The sequence below is a fragment of the Lygodium microphyllum genome, chromosome 11 (assembly GCF_053477565.2).
Source record: "Lygodium microphyllum isolate KBCC chromosome 11, Lygodium_microphyllum_v1.1.10, whole genome shotgun sequence".
In the NCBI taxonomy this organism is placed as follows: domain Eukaryota; kingdom Viridiplantae; phylum Streptophyta; class Polypodiopsida; order Schizaeales; family Lygodiaceae; genus Lygodium; species Lygodium microphyllum.
Window position 1 is genome coordinate 44,971,793 of NC_141145.1, and position 24,636 is coordinate 44,996,428.

Consider the following 24,636-nt stretch of genomic DNA (forward strand, 5'->3'; position numbering starts at 1 on the left):
CTCGTATCGCTCCATCTGTATTTTGTGCAAGCAATATCTTCAGGCGAGATACTCGACACCCATCATATAATAGAATGGATGCTTCCTCTCTAAGCAGATTAGAAGTCTCGACATCCATGGGAATCAATGCATCGATCATTGTCTCCATCTCAGGCTCCAAGATTGTAGGTAGGTCTAAAAGGTTGTCTCTTTTCTCTGGCATTGACGGTATAGATTGGCCTTGCAAGTGGTGGATTGGCTCTTGCACTCCATCCATCGCACGCCCACGTACTCTTCTAATTAGCCACAAAGGGTGCACTCCTCCTTGGGATGAGACATCACCTCCTTGGATAGAAAATTTATTAGCAAGATCCAATCTTATTATATATGGTATTCAATTAGCTTGCGAGTACAATGCATGATTGATATTAGCTTTTCTTACCATTTGCTAAAAATCCGTAATCGCCTGATCAATGATCTTAGATTGAACCTCGCCAAATCATCGTATGTGTTCTATAGACAATCGACGTTTTCATCTAATTGCCAGCTTTCTTTGAGAGCAAGGACATGGAACACGCTGATTAAGATACACCTCGTGATCTTGAACAACAGGACCTTCGTTTTCCATTTTGTCTATGTTACAACAAACAATTTGTTTTTGTTATCATTCTTTTCTTTTCTTAGATTATTATCCTCTCCTTCCATCTCTATTTTTCTATGACTTAGCATATAGTATCATAGAACACTAGTATTTAGTACCTAGTACTCAGTACCTATCACATAATATCATAGCATCTTAGTATCTAGCACCTAGTACTCTAGTATCATAGTGCCAAGTACCCAGTACTATGATACTATGTAGTAGACGCTAGGGTACCTTTCTTAAGCATTATGCAGTAAATGTGAGGTTCTAGGGTACTATGATAGTATGTAATAGGTACAAGGTAGTACATACTAGAGTACTATGATACTATCTATCTATCTATCTATCTATCTATCTATCTATTTTTCTATCTATCTATCTACCTTCATAACACTTGGATACAATAGCAAATATGGATAGTAAAGAAGAAGAGAAGTAGCACTGACTATTATACCCACATATTGTTACATTTGTCTATTCGGCCTCTCTTCTAACTGTTTTTATTTGTACCCTTTGTACGTAGATGCATACACAAATATAGAGAGGGGGAGGGTGAAATATGATGGTACCCTTGTGCCAACACAAGTGAAAGCTTCTATAATGTAGTTTCTAGGATAATGTATTTGTACCATTTGTACCTAGATGGACTCATTCTTAGTTAAGTGAATCGCCAATTCTATTCTTAGTGAGGTGGACTCATTCTTAGTACACACTATCATAGTACCCTAAGCTTATTGTAAGGTCATATTTACTTTTCTTTCTCTCCCTCTCTCATTTCCTCTCCCTCCCTCTTTCTCTTCCTCTCTCATTTCCTCTCCCTCCCTCATGCTCACCCTCTCTTTCTCTCTTTCCCTATTAGGTTTAATGATTTTTATCTCTTTTTCTCTCTCCTTTCTCACTCATATTTCTTTTTCTCTCTCCTCTCTATCTCTCGTTTTCCTTTCTCTCTTTCTCTCTCTCTCATTTCCTCTCCCTCTCTCACCCTCACCCTCTCTTTCTCTCTTTCTCTATTAGGTTTAATGATTTTTTCTATTTTTCTCTCTCCTCTCATTTCTTTTTCTCTCCTCCCTCTCTCATTTTCCTTTCTCTCTTTCTCTCCCTCTCATTTCCTGTCCCTCCCTCACCCTGATCCTTTCTCTCTTTCTCTATTAGATTTAATGATTTTTTTCTCTTTTTCTCTCCTCTCTCATTTTTTCTCTCTCCTCTCCCTCTCTCATTTCCCTTTCTTTCTTTCTCTCCCTCTCTCATTTCCTCTCCCTCCCTCACCCTGACCCTCTCTTTCACTCTTTTCCCATTAGGTTTAATGATCTTTCTCTCTCCTCTCTCTCATTTCCTTTTCTCTCTCCCTCTCCCTCTCCCTCTCTCATTTCCTCTCCCTCCCTCACCCTCACCCTCTCTTTCTCTCTTTCCCTATTAGGTTTAATGATTTTTTTCTTTTTCTCTCTTCTCTCTCTCATTTTTTTCTCTCTCCTCTCCCTCTCTTATTTACCTTTCTCTTTTTCTCCCTCTCTCATGTCATGTCCCTCCCACACCTTGACCCTCTCTTTCTCTCTTTCTCTATTAGATTTAATGATTTTTCTCTCTCCTCCCTCTCATTTTTCTCTCTCCTTTCCCTCTCTCATTTCCCTTTCTTTCTTTCTCTCCCTCTCTCATTTCCTCTCCCTCCCTCACCCACACCCTCTCTTTCTCTCTTTTTCCATTAGGTTTAATGATATCTCTCTCTTTTTCTCTCTCCTCTCTCATTTCTTTTTCTCTCTCCTCTCCCTCTCTCATTTCCTTTTCTCTTTTACTCTCCCTCTCTCATTTCCTCTCCCTCACCCACACCCTCTTTCCCTCTTTTCCTATTACGTTCAACATCTTATCTCTTTTTCTCTCTCCTCATTCTCTCTTTTTTTTCTCCTCCCCCTCTCTCATTTCCTTTTGCTCTCTTCCTCTTATTCTCTCATTTCTTTTTCCTCCCTTTCCCTTTCTCATTTCCCTATTATGTTTTCGTCTCCCCCCTCTCCCTCTCCCTCTCTCATTTCCTCTCTTCCTCCCCCTTCCTCTTCCATTTTCTCCCTCTCCCTCTCTTTAATTTCCCTCTTTCTATCTCTCCCTCTCCCTCTCCCTCATTTCATCTCCCTCTCTCATTATACACAAATTATACAAAAAATAAATAAATAAAGAGAGATAATACACTCTCCTTCCCTCTCGTTCTCTCATTTCATCCCCCTCCCCCTCCCTCTTCCATTTCCTCCCTCTCCCTCTCTTTCTCTCTCTCCCTCCCTCCCCCTCCCTCTCCCTCTCCCTCTCTTTCTCTCTCATTTCCTCTCCCTCTCTCAATATATATACACAAATCATATAAGCAAAAGTAAAAGAGAGAGAATGCACTCTCCCTTTGTCTCCCTCTCTCATTTCCTCCCCATCCCTCTCCCTCTCCCTCTCGCTCCCTCCCTCCCACCCTCCCACCCTCTCGCTCCCTCCCTCCCACCCTCTCCCTCTCCCTCTCCCTCTCTCATTTCCTCCCCCTTCCTCTCCCTCTCTCTCTTTCTCTCCCTCCCTCTTTCTATTTCTCTCCCTCCCTCTCTTTCTCTCTCATTTCCTCTTCCTCCAATATACACAAATTAAACCCTAAACAAGCAAAAGAAAGAGAGAATGGACTCACCGTAAAGATTTGGCGAGGGTTTGGCGACTCCTCTTCGCGAACGGCGGCTCCTCTCCTTCGCGAACGGCGGCGGCGGTGGCGGCAAGCCTTCTTCCTCTCCCTCTCTCACCTTCTATGCAAAATTGTCACTCTCTCGCTCTCCCTCTTGAAATGTCTCACGAAAATGCGCGAAACGAAAACTCGAGTTTCGGCCCTCTTTTTTTTCCCTGTGGGGCATCGCATTTTGCGACACAAATAGCGACGCCGCTATTCCTGTGTCGCTACCCGCCGTTGCTATACTAGCGTTTCCTTGTAGTGAATGCATTGACCCCTAAAGTTATATGGCAAGTTTCGAACTAAATATGATTAGCTTCGAAAACCTTTGAGCATCAAACAAAGCCTAGATTAAGCATACAAAATTACTATACTTTGCTCATTTGCTTTTGTATCATTGTAGGCTTTAATTAGTAACAAATTTATAAGTTAAGTTTTAAATAAAACAATCTTTTTAAAAATTGAAGCTTTAGAATCACTAGATTCCTAATTTTAATTGTTTTTCATTTTATGTTTTGCAAGGTGGTGTTTATCAACATAAACATCTAAAGTTATATGGCAAGTTTCTAACTAAATATGATTAGCTTCAAAAACTTGTGAATATCAAACAAAGCCTTAAGCATGCCTTGACCCCTAAAGTTATATGGCAAGTGTCGAACTAAATATGATTAGCTTCAAAAACTTGTGAGCATCAAACAAAGCCTAGATTGACCCTATTGGTAGACTATACAAAAAGGATTCTCCATGCAAAACCATTACATTATAGCTTCTAAGTATCATTGATGTGTCAATCTCAATCTCCAAAATGACAACACAATCGCAAATGGAATATTAGATCAACAATAAATCTTTTGGTATCTTGGAAAGATCAACTAGATCAACAATAAATCTTTTGGTATCTTGAAAGTATCAACTAATTGCTCAACCATCCACTAGACTTAACTTGCTAACATTTACCATAGCCAATGTGTTTGTATTTTTTAATATGATGCATAATCCAATGATCCAAAAATATATCACCATAGCAAAACATCCACATCTAAAAATATGTCTTTGTGTCCTCAGCAAGCAATCAATTGAAAGGATTCTAAAAGCTCATTATTTAAAGGAACCATGTTTGACCCAAAATGTTAGAAACAGAAATGAAGCATGTTAGACTTTGCTCAAAAACATAGTTGAGACTAGCCCACAAAAAGCATTCAAAGAACCAATCAGCATGAGTTTTCATGCATCTTCTCCAATAACAATTGGCTTCTACTAAGAACAACAACATTCAAAACAGATGGCTTGCCTACAATAAACTCATTTTAATCAAATATCACCTTGGAGAATGGACTATTCTCATTCCTCTTCCCCCTTGATCATGGTGCATAATATGATGGTAACAAGTATCTCAATGAATACATAAAGATGCACATATCAATCTTCTTCTCTATCTTATAGCCTAATTTTAGCTAACTAAAACAAGCAGGCTTGATCACAAACAACATAAGCACAACTTGCTTAAAAAGGCATATCAACAATTACAAGTGAATAAACAATGATATTTTCAATGAGGAAGTAGTTAGACATATACTTTGCTAGCATACCCACATCAATACCAAGCTCTCCTTGGCACCAATGAAACTCGAAAGACCTTATTACAATAAGCCTAGTCGATATTTGGTACTCGAGGGAGGCATACCCTAGTTGATATTTGCGTGCTTCCTATTCTTGGCAACTCACTCGAGTATGCCTCCCTCCTTTGACGACAATATCTACATTTCTTTAATAATTAAAGGGGTAACTCCACCGCGCAAACATTTCTCTCTACTAATTGCATTGTGATTGACGTTGAGGGTAGTTTCAGAGAGGGGAGTGGTCAGTCGAGCGTTCCCTGCAAACATATTTGATAGGAGATACAAAAACCTACACCTCAAAATTTTCGGAGGGATTGTTAGCGAATACCATTGTATTCGACTATTTTTGACGCCAAATTTTTGTTAGTATTGTCGTGAGCTGCGCGATCGGGTGATGGATTCTTTCAGCCAGAGTTGGTCGCCAAGGGGAGCTTCAAAATTAACGTCGATGGGAGTAAAGAGGAAGAAGAGGGCGATGGCTACTTCGTATGACATGCAGAGCTACAGTCCAAGGTGGACCTGTGCAGCAATCTTAGCAATGTTGAGGCGGCTGCTACCGTCTTTGCTGGCAGCGGCAGTCCCTAAGGTTGCGCCGATAGAGCGGGCTCTCTCCCTCAGTTCCAAGCCTTGCGGCTCCGTCAGCACGACCCGCACCGCCCGCTCCACGTCGGAGCTGCTGACGCGCCCGGCGCTGCCCGTGGCGAGTGCCACGCCAGCGCGCCACTCAGCCGCCACCAGGCGCACGTTGGCGGCCTGGTCCGCCACCTTGGGCCACCCGATCATAGGAACACCCGCCGAGAGGCTCTCCACCACCGAGTTCCAGCCGCAGTGCGTGAGGAAGGCGCCCACTGCCGGGTGCCGCAGGACGGCCACCTGCGGGGCCCACGGCACCACGCGGCCATTCCCGCCCTCCGACCCCGCTTTCGTAATGTCGCCAGCCGCCTCCAGCGTCTCGCGGAGCACCCATAGGAACGGCTGCTTGCTCGCCTCCAGGCCCGCCGCGAGCTCCCGCAGCTCCTCCGCCGACCACGACCCGCTACTCCCGAAGGCCACGTACACCACGCTGCCCGCATCCTGGCTGTCCAGCCACTCCAGGATCGGACGGTCCCCGGCTGCCGCGCCGGCGCGGCTGACGTGGAGCGGAAGGACGGGCCCCACTGTGTAGAGGGCCGGCAGGTGCGAGCGCAGGGCATCCACGGCCTCCGGCTCGAGCTCGTAGGTCGAGTTGACCAAGACCGCACGGGCACGTGTCATCATGTGAGCTGCGCCGCGGTACAGCTGGTGCACAGGGTTTGCTGAGGGGTCCGTCACCAGGAGGTGCTCCACGAACTCTTCCTGCCGCAGCGCAGGCAGGCCAGGAATGCAGCCCACTGTCGTCCTCGCCAGCTCATCTGGAGGCTGACCTGCAGGCGTCAAAGAAACCAATAATATGAGGCCACGTACACGGAGAAAGAGACTGCGAATCTTCACCATGTAATTTGCTCTCTCCATGAATGCAAGAACTCAAATAAAGATCACAGGCCACGAAAAGGTCGCCACCCGATAATTCACAGCTGCAACGGGCTGCTGTTCGGGCGGCTCTCTTCTGGGAGATCGGAAAGAGTGTTTGTCTCACCATGGGCGGGCTTCGGAAGGGAGTCACCGTAGTAGCGTCGATAATCTGGGATGCTATAAGGGAGCTACTTCACAGAGTTCATAATACAGTGAGGTACATAATAAGTTTTAGATGAATTCCCACTGTGATTCCTACATTGGATATAACAACAACATCACAAGCTTCTGCCAGCGCGGACCTAGCTTGGTGTGCCATGAGCAGCGGCCCCTATCCCCAATTGCAACTAGCTAGGTATGCGATGCCTCCCCTGTAGAAGTTTAGCTAGGCTAAGGGGGCCGATAGATTGCCTGGAAAATGTGCACCGCTCGATCATGCATGTCTCCACCTTTCGTCACTTATTGAGCGTGCAGGCCTGATCGCAAGCTTCACTGAGAGTTGGAAAATTTGTTTGGTCGCTCGCGATGGAAGGAAGAGATAGATCGAAGCGAAAAGGTGCTAATTGACAGCCGAGGACCGACAAAGGAGCAGTAAAAGTTGTTCAGGTGCGATGCCTCAACTGTAGAAGATGCCTGGGGCCTCCCCCTGTAAAATAAAAGCTCATGATGTTGAACTCGATTGCTTTTTTCACCCCTGTAGAAGATGCCTCCCCTGGAAAACAGAGCTCATGATATTGAACTCCATTACAAAACACAAGGGAAAAGAATCCCTTTAGGCTTTTCCCGAATCCCACATATCTAGAAATGTAACAACTTAACTGTGAGGTTTCCAACCTGTATGTGAACCAGGAAGGTTGGGAGAACAAGTGCGCAGCCTGGTTGCAAACCTTGCCCTAGTGAAGACAGGTCCTCAAATGCCTCGAGCTGACTGCTGCTTCTCTTCTTGTGAAAAAACCGCAGTTACTAATAGTGTAGGTGATCTGAGCCCCTACAAGAGGAGCCACCTTACAAGTAGCCTGCCCCAATGATGCATATATGATATATTAGGTGGCTCCCCTGCGAAGCCCATGATCATGGTACATAGGATACAAGTGCTCTTCCCGATCATGGGCTCCCCTACTACGGTCTGCTGATGTAGGAGCTCAGATTATCAGCGCTACTATGGTCTCTTAATGTAGGAGCCCGGATGATTGACACTGCTTTGCATAAAACTAAACATAGAGTTCTCCTACAATGGAAAAACCGACTACCTACTGCATCTTGACGACATAGCGGTTGGTACGTGTAGTAGTTAGAATGTAGACATACCAACGTAGCCCTTTGAGGCCAGCACAGGCAAGTGGTAGATCATGGACACCGCCCGGACGGACAGAGGCCAGAAGTCTAGCCTAGGAACGCCATGCCGGTCCGCGACGTCCTGCACCCACGGGATCACATTGTCCGAGATGAAGCACGCGAAGCCTCCCCCTGAGAGGAGAGACTCCACATGGACCTCCATAGTTTGGACCGAGCGCGACAGTACAGGTATAGTCGCGTTGTATGCGGGGTCCTCCGGCAAGCCATCGTTGGCCGGCACAATGCGCAGCGAATCGCCATCGATCGTATCTGGCTGCGCTTCTCCATTCTTGCAGAGACTAATATTGCTTTGCCTCAGAACGTTCGACAGGTGAGGGTGGAAGCGTGTAGGAGTCAGAAATGTGCACTGGATCACCACCCCCTGGTCCTTAGACAGGGAAACTATGCGTTGCGCGAAGTGGAACAAGGGCGTGATGTGACCTATCGCAGGGAATGGGAAGATAAGCACCTGTTGGCCCATCCCAGCTGAACTGGCACCGCTTGAGCTTCCCATCGCATGCCACGGTTCCTTCCAAGTTCCTGCTACCGACACAGAAAACGAGCAGTCAATAAGCAGAGAAGTGAACCGTTGCAACTTCAAACTTGCAAGTGCAGGACATCATTCATTCAACCCATTAAGAAGTATGGCTCTGACAATTTGACAAGCTATTTGTGGGTGGAGAGACTGGAGACACGAGCGATACATCTCAGCCCATTAAGAAGGATGACTCTGACAATTTGACAAACTATTCGTGCGTGGAGACACGAGGGCATACATACATAATCGGAGCCGTAGATTCATGGACTGTGCCAGGTTGACGGTGGACATTGGGCTGTGCCGTGGCCCGTAACCCACTGTGGTGAAAGGTAAAGTTGTGATTGTGAACAGTTACACACCGGGCACGCCGCACGGCCTGCTCAGTGCTCCTGCCCTCAAAATAGTCCAGGTATTGATTACACATTGGGCGTACCGAAAGACTTCGAAGAAAAGTTTAAAGGTGTTGCTGGCGTGGTCCACTGGTGAGGGCTCAACCGTCAACGATCAGAAAAGCTGCAGAATATTTTTTAATAAAGGAAAAGAGGATTGTCCTCTTTAAATCTGAAGCCCATTTTGGGAGTCTTGAGGATTTTGGGTGTCAATTGACACTTAAATTTTGAGTAAAGGTTTGAAATGAAGTCTACTCTTATAGGGTAAGGTGTCACTGCATGGCCTAGGGATATATATATATATATATATATATATCCTAGAGGCTAGGCGCTAGAGATTAAACTAGGTAGTAGGACCTAAGGGTTGAGTGTCGACTCTGGAGAAGACTCGAGAGAATTTGAGCCTTGGCATGTTGGCTGGGGCCGCCAAGTGTAACAAAACTCCAAAATTCCCCAAAACATGCCTCAACTCGGCATATCACGTCCCTTGGGACTCAACACGGCACCATAACATGATATATCGCAGCATAACACGGTTTTCCCACTCAACATGGCACCACGGCACGGCATAGCCTAACACGCCACGGAGGGCGACACGGAAGGTAACACGCCACGGCCCAGCGCCGACGCGATTTAACTGTCCACCTTGTTATCTCCCCCCATCGGGCGGGGAATCCCTCATGGCACTAGATATTTCTTGGTGCTTACGCAAGGACGCACCTCCGAAACCCTTTGAGGTAGCACAACACCCCACTCACCTCTCCCCCCATAAAAAGACTACCCTTTCCCCCTCACTCTCACTGTTTGCACTCACCATCCCCACTCACCTATTCCTGGGGGAAGCCCCGAGCCACTTAACCATGCCCAAGCGACACGCACTACGGCCCCGCCAACTCAGGACTATGTGCCACGGGGTCCTGAGAGTTGGGATCGACGGTTGAGGGGGGCCCGTGGATCGCGGGGAGGATCTGGGCCCCTACTTTTTCGCCCAGGGTAAACCCGGCCCACGATGGTGAACCCCACCAAGAAAGTAAACCCCGCCTAAAAAGTAAACCCGGCCCATATTGTAAACCCGGTTCTGCGGGGGGGGGAGGGGGCCGGCCCGCTGGAAAAGGGTGGCCTTTGGTCGATTTGACGGGTCACGCGGTATTTTCGCCGGGCATGAGGCAGGGGCATCATAGTAACGAGGGGGGGTACTTCGGGCTAGGTTTGCACGCTTGGCCCGTGATGGATTGGAGGGGGGAGGGCTCCGTCGGGCGAGAGGGGGAGTCGGGCAGGTTTACTATTTGGGTTGCCCGCCCGACTGGAGTCCGACTGTTTGGGTTTTTAACGCCATCGCCTCAGCCTGAGGATCGCCTGAGGACCCCACCTTCGCCATCGCCATCGCCATCACCATAGCTGCCATGGGGTCGCTGCTCGCCATCGCCATCGTCCTGGACGGAAGGTTTTGTGCTTGCGAGGAGCCGAGAGGCGCGAAGGTTTTGTGCTTGCGGGGAGCCGAGAGGCGCGTTGAAGTCTGAGTCCGGGAGCAGGAAAGCTTGCCTTTCTCGCTGCTCGAAATCGGTGGAGCCAAAAGCGCGCATCCAGCTGCCCACCTCAACCGTGAATCGCCATCATCCACAACACTATTGTGGCACATAGTCCTGAGGCTTGCAGGTTGACCCCATCGATGTGCCGCTGAAAGGATCGTCCACAACACTATCGTGTGGGCTGCTAAAAGGATCGGCCTTGCATTGACGAGTGATTGTGCAGCCTTAGCAGTGAAAAGAGAAGAGGTGCATAACTGAAGCCAATCCCTCAACAGCCATCCTCGAGCGTATCGAAGGTAGTTTTTTTTTTATGATCGCAATGAAGGTTTTCATGTCAACAATGCTCATGAATGTCTTGATTGCAATGCATGTTAGGAGGTATGCAAGTGACTAATAATCATATTTACAATGCATGAATGTCTTGATTGCAATGTCTTGATTCAGTCCATAACATCAAATAACTTCTTTAAGTTTCCAAAAAACCACCTTAAATTCGACTATTTTGAACCTACTTTTCCCGCAAAATAAGTAAGGCTTCTCCTTTATAGAGCAGCTCTATTTGATCTTGAATATTTATTAATCACATAATTTCTATCTTGCCATATTGGTCTTAAAGGGACAAGTCTAACTATTTGTCATGCCTTCCAAGTTTCATTGTCAATATGCCCTTGATCTCCTGAGAGTGCATTCGTGAAATTGATGCTTGCATTCAACGAGGCTTCGTTCATCCATTTCTTCACAAGCCTTTAGAGAGTGTTTCTTTCTTTATGTTTCCAAAGAACATGCAAGGCATCTTCATCTACCCTCTCACAAAAGTAGCACCAAGTAGCACTACCCGTATTTGGTTATATCTGCCTTAATCGGCAAACCCTTGGCTATCATTCACAAGACCAACAAGTGCTAGTGTTGGCATTTCTTGGCTTGGATCTTCAGGATATCAACAACTAACTAATGAAGTACCCTAGATTCCAACATTGTTTGACTTCTAGAGCCATGGCTAGACTCCTCATCTCTACATCCTTATGACCCTTGTGATCTTGTACATATTACCCTTTTAGGTTGGTTATGAATTTCATCCACGGTTTGAATTTGGAAAGAAGTGGACTAGCTCTCCTTGCATTAAGCCATGAAATCCTGCATCCATTCTTTTCTTTCATATTACCCCAAACCACAAGCTAATTTGTCATTGTCTAAGAGCCAAAGGTCTTTATCATCCCATATATCAAACTAGTTTTGGAAAACTTTATTGCTTAAGGTCTTGGACAATTGGGGCTGGAGTCTACCAAGGCTTTGTCCTCCTCAAAGGCTTCTTTAGGTAGCAAAATTGGCCTATTGAGTGAGGAGTTAGATCTACAACTTTGCCTCTTTGTTAACGAGCATTAGCACTCTTCTAGGAATATTTTCTCAGCTCGTATCAAGGAATTTGCTATCATTGATCTTGTACTTTGACTTTGATGCATTTGCAATGTGCCTAAGGTCTTTCTAGTGTTTGCATGGGGTTGCTAAACTAGTGATAAAGAGCTTCATGCTGGCTGTCCAAGGCTACACGTCAATCATCCTCTTAAGCTAGGAGAGTGCTATTCTATCCACCTTATCTTTTAGTGTCCATAGGTCCCACCCCCTTCCTTTTGAGGTGTTGTGGGAAATTGCTAGGAGATTGAGTGTGAGTCATATTTGCCTCTAAAGGACCACTTTTTCATCTTGGCATCGAACTTGGCCATGAGGTAGTTAGTCCTTAGATCCAAGTGGGGCCCTTTGATATCAAAAGTTTCTCCCACCTCAATTTTTTTGAGATTGTAATCCTAAATCCAAGACATATCTTCCTCTTCATAGTTCAAAAGGAGCACTTTAGTTTTGTTTATGCTTATGATAGAACTAGAGACTACTTTAAATTGATCGTACTTAATAAGAGATTTCAAGGAGTCTTTATTAGCATGCAAGAGATTTGTATTGTCATCATTGAACATTTTCCCCAGAAAGGGCTACCCATATGGCAATATTAAACACCTAATAGTGACATTGTTGCCTTTGCTTCCAAATCCATTAATAGAGCATCTATGACTGGGGCAAATAGAAGTGGGGTGAAGGGGCACCCTTGTCAGATAGATATGTTTAGACTAAAGGACTCTTTAAGAATCCCATTAACATAGATTCTAGATGTCGCCATGTTGAATAGGGCCTGTATGACAAGCTTGAATCATGACCTAAAGCCCTAACTAGCTAATCACACCTCTAATAAAGCACCAACTCATCTATTCATATGCCATATCTAGGCTTAGGCTTATCAACATAATGACATTCCTATGTGCATCACACAATTGAAGTGAAAGCACTAGCTTTAGGATGGAATTGTGGATCTTCCCACCATTAGCAAAACCATATTGTGCCTTGTGGACAATCTCCACAAGGGGTAATCTCATCATGAGTACCAACACCTTAGCTAAGATCCAATATCCTACATTGACTTAGCCTTCCTCCTCTCCAAGCCTTTAGGTAAGCGTTTTACCTAAAATTCATTTACTCTCGCATGTAGAGAGGCATTAGGCACACATACATTAACAAGATTGTAATCGTCATGACCATAGATGTTCCACAGATATTGAAATAATTTGACACGAGGACTTTGCTTTCTTCACAATGAAGGTTATCCTTTAACTTCTTTACGTGAAAGCCCAATTAAGAGTTGGGACACTATAGGTATCCATGGAGCCTACTATTAATGCACTTCAAAAAGTTAGTGAGTTGGGCCTCATAAGAGTGACCTCCTATACACTAGTGTTGCAAAGTGGTTACAAAAGACCCTTGCAATTTTTGCATCAATGTAGAATTTTTGCCCACTATTATCATCTAGCAAGATGATATTCTATTCTCTATGCTTGCTTCTTAGGTAATCAAAATAGAACTTGATGGGGGCATCCCCTAAATCCCAATATGCCTTTAATTGTAATTTCATACATTGAAAATGAACTATTTATTGATCCTACATGTAATTCTCAATGTTTTGAAGGGCCTTGAGAGGCAAAAAATCATGAGATTCCCAATATGCCTTTAATTGTAGTTTCATACCTTGAAAATGAACCATTTCTCGATCCTACATGTAATTCTCAATGTTTTGAAGGGTCTTGAGAAGCAAAAAATCATGAGATTCAAAAGAAAGAGCAAGTAAAAGGAACCTTCTTCCTTCAATTTGCCCAAAGATGGATCTTCTTCTTTGAAACACGTTCCTCCTACCACAACTCTTAGAGATAAGTGTGATTAACTCGAGCACTATAGTTTTCATCCATTTGTGAGGGTACATGCAGCTCCAACCAAGCACTACTAACTAGCTCTAAGAATTTCTACTCCTTAAGGAAGGCCATGCCAATCTTAAAGGGGAGCTACCTGTTAATGGAGTATAGGTGGCGATCCTAAAAGCAAAGAGCATTGGTGTTATCATAGTCTATCACATGATGGAGGGCATGCATCTTGCATTGCAATGCCACCACCCACCTTGATGCGATGTGAAAGATCAATCTAGTTCAATGGCTCTTCATGAGGCATCTTGGTGATGGTTTAGCCAAGTGAATCTTGCCTCCCGATTGTTTATCAAGGATGTAGTTACATCTATCAAGTCATTCTTGAGGGTTAAGAACCCCAGATAATCTTTCTTCATAGATGGTGGTTCCAAATCCATGCAATCTACCCCCCATAGTCAATGTCATATTCCAATCGCTAGTGAATTATTAGCCTATTAGGGGATTAAACATTGGCTATCTAGGTCTTAATCTAGAGGGCATTAGTGTCACCAAGCAACTTTCTTTGCACTAGATTGGCAAGAATTAGTCATCAGATGCGCTATAAGCCAAGCATGACTATCATTATATGTCCTATAATCCATGCATTTAATAGTAGCCTCATGTAAGCTATGCACTCAAAAGTAGCCCCATGATGTTATCTGTCTCTCATTGGATGTTCTCCTTCTCGTGTTGGGCTTCTAGAGTCAAGTCCGTGATCTTTTTTAAGGTCTACTTGCTCTATGCTACTAGCATCGCGTATTATTGTTTCTTCCATGATGGGGTTCATCTTGTCATTAATGTAGGATATGTCCATTAGCTCACAAGTATCCTTTCCTATAGTGGCTCAAAACCTACCTCTAGCGCTTTGTGGAAGTCTTTTGGCATGTCCTTTAGTGATTGTTCCTTCTCCATCATGGAGGTCTAGTTCCCTACTATAGTGCCATGGTGGTAGACAAAGTGTCTCTAGCATATTCTCTTGTCTAATTGCACAGGTGCTTGGCCAACTTGGCCTATAACAGTTGATTGATTCCCCAAGTGTAATTAGTCCGATTGGGTAACTGAATTTGACTAGTTGAGTGGATCTCAAGTCATGGTGTAAAACACTTCTAGATTGGCACGAATCTTAGGATATAGCTCAATCATCCTTAGAGCAATCAACGGATCAATTGGTCAAGGCTTGGCTATTAAGTCCAGCTTGAGTAATCCTATCAAATCCTCAAGTAGTTGAGAGTCAAGAAGATAGTCTTAAGGGGTTGGCTTTAGGCTCTTGAGAGGTCCATTGTGATCAACTAGTCAAGTCATGTTTGTAGACTTTAACTATTGAGGGCTTGAGTGATCTTAAGTATTAGTGCCTTGACTAGTCAAGGATCAAGTGTTATAGGGAATCCTAAAGAAGCAAACCTTGGCTTGATATCCTTGGCTCGATTGCACTGCCTCGATGTCCATCATTAGCGGAGTTTGGGTCTTGTCTACGTTGGCTTGATAGCCTCACGAGGTTGAGATCTTTCTATGTTGTGGTGTTACTTACATTGGGGTGTTGCCCACATTGGCTTCCTTTTTAGTGTTGTGATGATGTAACCTACATTGGGGTGTTGTGAAGCTTGATTATTTGGTTGTTCACTTTGGATTAGTTGTGCAATGGTTCAAAATTCATTTTCTACATCATGAGCATAAGAGGTAACAATAGTCAAGTGAAGAAGGTTTAAGATCGTTGAGCTTTGCTTGGATGCTAGATTTAGCTAATCACGCATAGCATCAAGGTGAAATTGAGAAGGAATGTGCCTTTACCTTTTTCTTGGAATTTGTGCCAAGTGGTAGGATAGTCACCTCTATGACAAAGAATGTTTTACAAACGTGAAGCTTTAAGTAATTATCCTTTTGGGAAAAGATTCTTTGTCAAAACGATTATCTTGTTGGCTCAACCAAGCTAAAATAAAATTAACATTATTTTCTTAATTAAATTAAAAACTTGATTAAGACTTATGCCTAATTTTCTAGCCCTTCTTGGCTTGTTGTGCATCAAAGATGTTTCAAAGGATGCAAGCAATGTAGGCGTTCTTGGATTGTGATACTTGATTTTGATGCTCTTGCTCTTGAAGTACTTTGATAACTTTCAATGGATTGGGTTGGAGAAGTCCGATGTGGTGTTGGAGTAAGATCTTAGGAAGGAGAGATTTCATGTTGATATTTTCTAATGATATTATCCATAATTCAAGGTCTTGAAATTTTAGAGTTAATTGTGAAAATTTCTTTGTAATAGGAACATACCCTCAAAAAATACTATTTTTGAAATCAATTAGCTAGGTTGTTAGCCAAAGTGCTCCAAAATCTTAAAAATATTTTTAGTACCACTTTCTAGAGTTGCACTGGCCTTTGTATTCGTATAGCTTGAAATTGATGACTTAAGTAAACAAAACAATCACGAACACTTGCTTGCATTCGAAATCATCTAGAATTATCCTATGTGGACCAATTCTATGTGTTTAATTGGGTGGAGCTTCATAGAGAATCATATGGCAAAAAAATTATTATGCTTAACTTCTTCCTCAAGGTACTTATTTGGAGATGTTTAAAGTTTCTACACACCTCGGTACGGAATTTCAAACTTCCTACAAATGCAGATTTTTATTTTGGTTACGTTTGTTGTTCAATAATGTGAGATACACACGTAGTGGAAAGTGAATTTGATACCTTTGTACACATGAATAGTTGTTTGAAAATTGAGTATAAATAACTTCTTTTACATTGCTTTACATTCAACGTGTTTTTGGTTCCTTAACATTCGCAACATGGTTTGTCAAATGTGCATTGATTGCTTGGCAGGTTGTTTGTATCCGAGACACATGATGACGTTGACCTCTCCAGTCCCTCGGTAAGAGTATGTTTATTGGATAGATGCTATGAAAGTGTGATTTTTTATTATTATAGAATTTTCAATAATGTAAGATAGAAGCGGCACTCACTGCACATGTATGTGTATGTAGGGTCATGCACCCTATGTGGACATTGCTCTACCCGACGGCACTATAGCTCGCCAGTGTCGTACGGACATCCTGTGTCCAAAGCGCCATGTCAATATTGTGAAGAGGGCACAGATAGTGGAGCATCTAAGAGTTGAGCATGGCCTTGAGTGCGACATTCCACATAGGAAGACAGGTCGCCCGACTGATACATCGCATGCCCGCACCACTATCGATGCGTGGCAACGGAAGACAGAGGCACGGTTTAGCGATGTAGAGAGAAAGCTAGAGTTGGCTAGGAGAAAGTATGAGAGAGGCCAGTATGCTCGAGCCCAGCAGTTGTGGGACCTACTTGAGGAGATAGAGCGCACCATGACAAATGAGGAATACATCCAAGCATTTGTGAGAAGAGCATTGGACAAATACGATTCAAAGAGAGAGCATCGTGTCCAGCGCACAAAAAGGCGCATTGCCGAGGGGTATGGAGCACATGTAAGTATCTAGTCTCTTTCTCTTCCATGAGTATTGTGATTTAAAAAAAAAACTTGAATGGATTATCTCACATGGATTATGTCATATGTATTGTCTCTTTTTTCTCGCATGAATAGTGTCTAGTCTCTTTTTTCTTGCATGAATAGTGTAAGGTTTTGTTGAAACTCTGGATATAACATATTCTCACGTATGTGTGTTTGTGAATAACTTCCCTGTCTCAGAGGCGGCCTCGCACACAGGAGAGGGCACAGGTTGAGACTGAGGAGGCGACTCACAGTGAGGGTAATGCCATTAGTCCTCATCGTGAGTTGCAAATGGTTGAACATTACCTTGAGACAGATTTGGATGGCTTACCTGAGGATGGGCCCCCCCGTGCCATTGAGGATGTTGGATCGCAGGTTACTGGTGACACATGTGTTTCTTATTCAGTCGAAATTGTCTAATGCTTTTTGGCATCATGTTACATTTTATTCATTGCATTGTGTTATGAAAATATAACACATGGCATTGTAGGATGAGGGGAAGCGGTACACATCATGCCTCTTGTCACCGCGACCCTCCCCTATCACTGTCTCTTCCCCTCTCGAGCCGATGAACCCCCTCCCCCATTGTTGTTCACGATTGGGGGTAGTACCATTGATGTGATCATGGATGGATCCCCCACAAAGACAAGGGAGCAAAAGAGTGCCACTTCAAGGTGTGTACCTAGTAGGTGTGTTGCTTACAATGGCATAAGTTTGTTGTTTTGTAATCAGTTTTGGTTTTTTTGTATTTCAGGTTGGATCGTGGTGTGCGCACCGAGTTTGTAGCTTGTGTGTCAAAGCTTCGTGTGGACATTGACAGTCGCTTGATAGCTGCATTGGTTAGTGCAGAAGAGGCAAGTACCAGGACTATGAATTTATTTGCCATGTAAGTAAGGGTTTAGGCATACTGCAATGTTTTTGGCTTTAGGCTTTGAAAGTTTACGTTACTAAATGATGTTTCCTTCCATAGTTGGATGGAGTACATGCTTCCAAGAGAGCACGTTTTCAATGTTTGCTTTGTTGATTCTCTTTGGTATCCATATCTGAACATGATTGAGGAAAAGGACGAGGATGTGGCATTACATAACTACTTTGATGGCGTTGACCCTACACGAGCAATATTTATCTTCTTGCCGGTGGTCTTGAGGTATGCATTGATGCTATGCATTCTACTTTAGCAAGTGTCTAATTGCCACCATGGCTCATGTGATTGAAATGCTTTCGTATTTCTTAAGGGTTGCAATGTGCTTTTATGTTTACATGACTCAATTAACTACGTATGAGCTTAGGGCTTGCATCTTGCACTTGCTTGCGCATGGCACGGTTGGTTTCATAAGTGTTCAGAGTTTGCAATATTAAAATATGTCTCAATTGCAGAGGGCATTGGAGTCTATACGTGGTTTATAATCCACGTGTCAAAAGAGTGGATCGACTACCCAGCGATCGAGGTGCCATCATGTACCTTGACTCGTTGGAATGCAGGGATGCCATGGAGTGTCTACGAACTGTGAAGAGGTACCTTCAACCCTATACACATCCACGTAGCATGCATTATTGTCATGGATGAATATTTTCTCTAATATGTCTGCATGCCAGGGCCATCAACACCTTGTCAAAGCGATGTCTAGACCCAGAGAGTTTCAAGACATTATCTGCCATTGATGAGATGAAGCTGATCCATATAAAGGTATTGCAACTAGAGCGTGGCATAAATCTCTTTTGCATAAAGCTCGCTAACATTGTTTGTTGCTTTACTTTTCGCTAACCCATTGTCTTATGGTTTCATTTGCAAGCCCCCCGTCAAACAAATGCGATTGATTGTGGGTTTTATGTGATGGCATACATGAAGGCCTTTATTGACGGTGGTGTGGTGGGGAAGCCAACAAGGAACTGGGTATGCATAACTTTTACTTTTTATAGATATTTTTGTTTGGATTTGTAGCTTGCCTTGCTTAGTTGCATTAGCCTTTGCTCATTGCAGTTATAAGGAGGACATGGTTCGATAGTACGTATGTGGCCAAGATCAGAGAGGACCTTCACAAGTGGTCTCTTGATGTGCTTGCAAAGTGATGTCTATTGTGATGGATAATTATTCTAGGTTTGACATTGCCCACCTTGCCATTGCCTCCCTCTTGTGGCCTGGACTTGCAGTAAAAATGTGTATCTATGGAACATCTGGATAAAAATGATTTATTTGGTTTTTGATAGTATAAACATTTTCATTGGATCATGGATCATTGCTCAATTATAAAATTGTAATTAATTTTAGTGTTAAGTAGTAACTAGTAATAATAGTCTATTGGTTTTAGTGTGATTTGGTAGCAATAGTGTAGTTACACTAGGTTGTAATTTGTATTAATTCAATAATTACTAGTTTTTGGTAATAATTTAGCAATAGTCATTTCAACCTTTAAGAGTCGTTGCTCCTTGAATGGGCAGCAGTGCTATTTGTTGTTGCCTTAGGTAAGGAAGACTGCGGTTTTGTGGTAGTGAATTGACACTAGCACATAGGGTGGGATAAAGAAAGAAGTTGGACAAAACACTATATCTTGCCTTGAATGTCCACAATCGGTGCATGAGTCACTTCATAAGGAGCCATGACACTTCATAGGGCGCACAATTTTGGATGTGATGTAAGCACACACGTATATCAAGTGAGAACTGATAATAAACCCTTCATGACAAAGAACTATATGCAATTATATGTATGTGGATTACTTGAACTAGGGTGGGTACCATCCCAAATGTGGTGGAGCCATAATCACCGCATAATTAAAATCATGAGTGTGTCAAGCACAAAGTTGGTTCCTAAATGCAAAAATCATACTTGTTGGCATGGATTGCCAATGAAAGGGTTCTGTATTGTTATTAAGGAAGGGCTTAATGACCCCCAAAAATCGATTCGAGTTAAACACAAGTTAAAAAACTTAATATTGCGCTATGAAATATAAATACAAGTGTAGTTAACATACAATGTTCATTCTTTATGGATAAGGAAAAAAATGTAGTTAGGGTTGCCAAAATCCAAAAGGAGTTAAAATAATTTGTTGATTCAAGTATGGGTTAATAGCATAAAAATATGGTTGAGTTTAACCAAATAATTTTACTTTTTTTAAAACATGATTAAAATCATTGTTGGAAAACATAATGAATTAAGTTGAAGTGCTCAACATAACCCATGGTTAAGGTGATTCCAGAAAAATTAATTTCTTAAATTTTCAACAAGAAGAAGCAAAAAGAAGAGGAAGGTCATGGATGTCAGTATCAACCTTTACGGAAGGTAATTGAGGTTTTGGTAGAGCTAATGAAAATAAATGATTAAATAATTAAAATGAATGTTGTGAAAACAACCCAAAAACAAGCTAATTTAAATACAATATTTATCATGTGAGCCCCTAAAAGAACTAAAGCCATGCTTAATATTACATCATGCAGCATATTATTATAGTAAAGAATATTCAAGCAATCCAATAGTGAATCTTGAAAATTAATGTGCATTGCAATAGAGGCCAAAGTATGGCATATCATTGTTGTTGACTTAATTAAACTATGCCCATGGAATGCACATATAATCAATTATTAGTACGCATTTTAAGTACTACAAAGTGCAAGTCCATAAATTAAAATTTGTCATTTTATAATGAACAATGAAATATCTCGTGTGTTGCAACATGTGGATGTAAGGATAGCATCAATGAATCAAAAAGATGAAAATGGACATTAAATTGATGAGAATGATTACAAACTTCTATATCATGCATAATGATGATCATTTTTGGAGCATATTTCTACTAGAATCTTAAGCATGAGTGTTGATTTATATTTGAAGCATATATGCCACAATTATATCGTGCTAACTTTGTTGGTAATTCAATTTATCTTCTATTGAGATAATCCAAGGCACCAAGTTATTTTGGCCAACATCCTTGAGAATGAACTTTGCTTTTAAAACCACTTTAAAAGTTGTCACATGCACGCCCTTTGTTTCTTCATAACTAAACAAGCCAAGTAGCAGCATTCTTATAAAGTAACTCAAGCAACATGATGTTGGGGAAAATAATGTTGACATTCAATTATTTAAATAGAGCCCATACATTGGTTGAGCCAACATCGAAAGATTCGGTGTTTGATGCAATATGTATCAATTGGCTCCCTGGTTGTTGAAACTTTACCACAATCTATGGTAGGTATTGTATTTTACATTATGTATGCTACAAATGGGTTATTTCCTTCATAACTCAAGGATAAAACTCTTGCATGACTTCCTTATCCACTACTTTTGTGCCTTCCATGGCAATATGTGAAGCTAACATGAAATAACCAATTTAGACTCCTTATTTATTTCTACTAATGGGGATTATAGAGTTTGCAACCTCATTTGGAACTACTGGTACATTCCTATATGCAAGTAAATAATGCTAATAAAAACTATTATTGCACCTCAATTCTTGGGGTGATTCAACTAGGTAACTAGACACCTAGTTGCACGCCATATTATCCTTTGTTGGTTCTATACAAAGAAGGCTTGGGTTCCATACACAGGTACACATTGCTATGATTGTTTTGATTTTAAGAACTACCTTTCATGTGTTTCAATGAGCTTGGTAGTGATCAATGTCCCATGTGGTCGTGGATGAAGGTTCCATCGCATGGGCGTGATTAGGTATTCACATCCTTGTCCAATCTCATGCAATGTCCAATAGAATTGCAATTTTTGGGGTGATTCAACTAGGTAACTACTATGTACACATACAAACAGCTCAATTTGCTAACTAAAGAGGATGTCTAATAGTAGCTAGCATTTTCTCTTTTCAACTCAAATATTTACACTACAAATAAGGTTATGTAGCCCTAATACAAGGGTTCATATACTAGTTGAGATGATTGTCCCCCAAACTTACTCAACTTCCATGGCACACTCCTGGAATCATTGTAGACGATTACACCTACATTGGTATTTTTTTCAAATGTATTTTGCGAGGACGACTGCAACCACAGGCGACTTCTAAGAGCTCGTTGGATCGGCAATGTCAGTGGTCTGAGCAGATGAGGAAGATGCAGCGGTAGATGCAGAAGCTTGGGGTGTAGAGGGTCGGGAGATAAGTTTACTATGATATGAATTTTGGCTTTTAATGGCATTAGACAGTAATACCAGCACACAACAAAGGCGCAGTAGTGTCCATAGACAAGACGTTTGCTCTTAGGTGCACAACATTATTAAACATTTTAGAAAATTGAAAACCTAATCTAGGATGAAGTTGCAGGCCTGATATTTTCAAGCCCATTAAGGGGTGCCAATCAAGAACTAAGAACTCGCCCGAAATCCTTACATAAGGGTTAACTATGCATCCTAAACTTGGCCACCCCCTTGCTTTGAAGCGCTTTCAAGCATGTCCACATTCAACACCCACGACATCGTATTTACTCTTACTTGCCGTTTCCATGCTTGGTAACTACAAGTAGGCAACAAGATTAGCATGCATGTTGACTAGAGTGCCTCGCCCACCCTAGACGAAACACATGCCATGCCGAAAATTATGTGTTGTTCTATTCGTTATACACGAGTCATAAAAACAAAATATGCGATGAATTAGGCAATGTAAGAGTATGATCCACATAGCAAGGTTTACTCAAAAGCCTATACAACATGTGTATCAAGTACTATACAAATTCCAAAGAGAGTCTTACACTACATCATCCTCGAGGGTGTGCTGCTCATGAGTACAATACCAACATCCTGAGTCTAGAAGCCAACACATGTGTCACCACTGACCCATTGGGAAATGAGAGAGTGAACTGGCGCTCCTCATTCTCACCGTTGTATGCACAATCAGAAATAGTGCAGATGCCCCTGTAACTCTCGTCATAGAGTCGCACCATCCTGCCAATCAAGATAGACATCGCTGTATGTGGTACGTACCGTAAGGTAAGGGGAAGCAATGCATGGCAAGTGTGACATGAAAAAACAACCGAAGGGTCCACCAAGAATGTTTTGGTGCAGCAGTGAGGACAATATATGCGTGGTTTTGCATTGAATCTAACGCGGCCCCTTCCTCGTTGATGCTTGCGTCTCAATACACCTGTGGTGTGGGGATGCTTCGGTTGCGAGGAGGATCCGCATTCCTCGTCTGGTCGAGGATGGTCACTCTTGCCATGTCCCAAGTGTATCTGTGTGACATTTGCCTGGACTTGATAGATCCCACCCTTCGTAGGCATATCAATCTCATGTGGGGCAAACATGCGAACAAGAGACTCCCTTGCACTTTGCAATTGGCGCATACAAACTTCCCTCTATGTTGAGGTATAGGAAGAAACCTCAACCTCAATGCATTTGAGGAGCCCTCTGAAGTCCTCAATAGAGGACACAAGATCCTCTTTCTGCACACATCCATCGGTGCATGGTCTCTCCAATACTAGATTTTCATCACCATAAGGACTATGCGGTGTGCCATCAAAGGCCCGTGCACTGTCGATGATGGGTAGAACCTCATGAAGGTGAGGAAAATAGCTCCTCAAGATGAGCCGCAAGCCATAGAGATGTTTACAATCTGCAACCCAATCAACACAATCACAATAGTTTGCTTGCACACTTACATTATATCATTTGTCTTGTTGTGTTGCACTTGCCATTTTGAAGAGCATGGTTCCCTCATGAATGACTTGAAGAGACAAGGGATCAACCTTGAACCGCTGGAGTATCCTCTCCCCTGCTGCCAATCTAGCTGTGTGGCTCTTGCTCGACCCATAGACTTTGAAGCGCCTAGAGTCAACTGCGAGAAAATAGTCCCTTTCAAGAACATAATGTATCACACCAAAATGATAAACAACATTCCAACTCAAAATCAAGCACATTACCTATCTCTTGCTTTTGTTTGAAGAACTCAAGTACGGTTCCACCCATTCTCGATCCTGATGATGAGTTGCCAACAAGGGCGTGCAATAGATCCAATATAGACCTGTTGATCTTGGCATCAAGTAGAGTGTACTTGATGTACTGCCATAGCCTCTCAATTAGATTGGTGGTGTCAACATTACCATGCGGAAACATGCGACCAAACTTGGGCCATCTTGTATGCCATATACAATCTCTTCCACACCATCCATTTTTAATGTATCGTACCACGTTTGGATGAGAGGAGTAGCGGTGCAATAGCTGCTGAAACAACTCGTCAAATTGCAATTCTGTTGGACATTGCATGAGATTGGACAAGGATGCGAATACTTGATCACGCTCATCCGATGGAACCTTCATCCACGAGCACATGGGACATTAATCACTACCAAGCCCATTGAAACACATGAAAGGTAGTTCTTAAAATCAAAACAATCATAGCAATGTGTACCTGTGGGAGAAGATTCTCAACCCAAGCCTTCTTTGTATGGAACCAACAAAGAATAATATGGCATGCAACTTGGTGTCTAGTGCCATCGAGATAGTTGGCGGTCCAGCAATGAGGATCATCGAAGACAACCTTTGAGAGTGCCTCCAACTCTTGTTGAGACTTATCGATGACAAGTGCCGAAGGGCGAATGTCCCCCATTCTAGAGAGAACTATTTTCATTGTGATCTGCAAAGCGATGACCTCTTGGTTCAACCCATTGTCACATGTGCACTACATAAACCAAATAGGTATGCCCATTCCATGTTGGTTTGGTAGAACCGCTGCATAGAGAGGAAGGCCAAAC

At 42.8% G+C, this 24,636-nt stretch overlaps 4 protein-coding genes across 5 annotated transcripts; 2 read left to right on the forward strand and 2 right to left on the reverse strand.

The window, feature by feature from the left end:
• Positions 1-4,822: 4,822 nt before the first annotated feature.
• On the reverse strand, positions 4,823-8,479 carry LOC148028769 (UDP-glycosyltransferase 85A2-like). 2 transcript variants are annotated; one of them, XM_087687555.1, is made up of 3 exons: positions 8,400-8,479; positions 7,718-8,284; positions 4,823-6,321 (listed from the first exon to the last, which is right to left on the reverse strand). In XM_087687555.1, exons 2-3 carry the CDS (start codon positions 8,256-8,258, stop codon positions 5,420-5,422), a joined length of 1,443 nt encoding a protein of 480 aa, XP_087543681.1. In that variant the 5' UTR covers positions 8,259-8,284; positions 8,400-8,479; the 3' UTR covers positions 4,823-5,419. The 2 variants fall into 2 exon arrangements, with proteins under 2 accessions (XP_087543681.1, XP_087543679.1); XM_087687553.1 differs by having other exon boundaries at positions 8,377-8,446.
• A 9,014-nt stretch (positions 8,480-17,493) lies between these two features.
• Positions 17,494-17,899, forward strand: LOC148028770 (uncharacterized). The gene is made up of 2 exons (XM_087688617.1): positions 17,494-17,624; positions 17,705-17,899. Exons 1-2 carry the CDS (start codon positions 17,575-17,577, stop codon positions 17,838-17,840), a joined length of 186 nt encoding a protein of 61 aa, XP_087544743.1. The 5' UTR covers positions 17,494-17,574; the 3' UTR covers positions 17,841-17,899.
• Positions 17,900-17,976: 77 nt separating this feature from the next.
• On the forward strand, positions 17,977-19,094 carry LOC148028771 (uncharacterized). Its single transcript, XM_087688616.1, has 5 exons — positions 17,977-18,097; positions 18,328-18,465; positions 18,547-18,637; positions 18,744-18,844; positions 18,932-19,094. Exons 1-4 carry the CDS (start codon positions 18,000-18,002, stop codon positions 18,783-18,785), a joined length of 369 nt encoding a protein of 122 aa, XP_087544742.1. The 5' UTR covers positions 17,977-17,999; the 3' UTR covers positions 18,786-18,844; positions 18,932-19,094.
• Positions 19,095-23,241: 4,147 nt separating this feature from the next.
• On the reverse strand, positions 23,242-24,506 carry LOC148028772 (uncharacterized). Its single transcript, XM_087688488.1, has 3 exons — positions 24,294-24,506; positions 23,779-24,196; positions 23,242-23,498 (listed from the first exon to the last, which is right to left on the reverse strand). The coding sequence occupies exons 1-3, from the start codon at positions 24,489-24,491 to the stop codon at positions 23,242-23,244; spliced, it is 873 nt and encodes a 290-aa protein (XP_087544614.1). The 5' UTR covers positions 24,492-24,506.
• Positions 24,507-24,636: the final 130 nt, after the last annotated feature.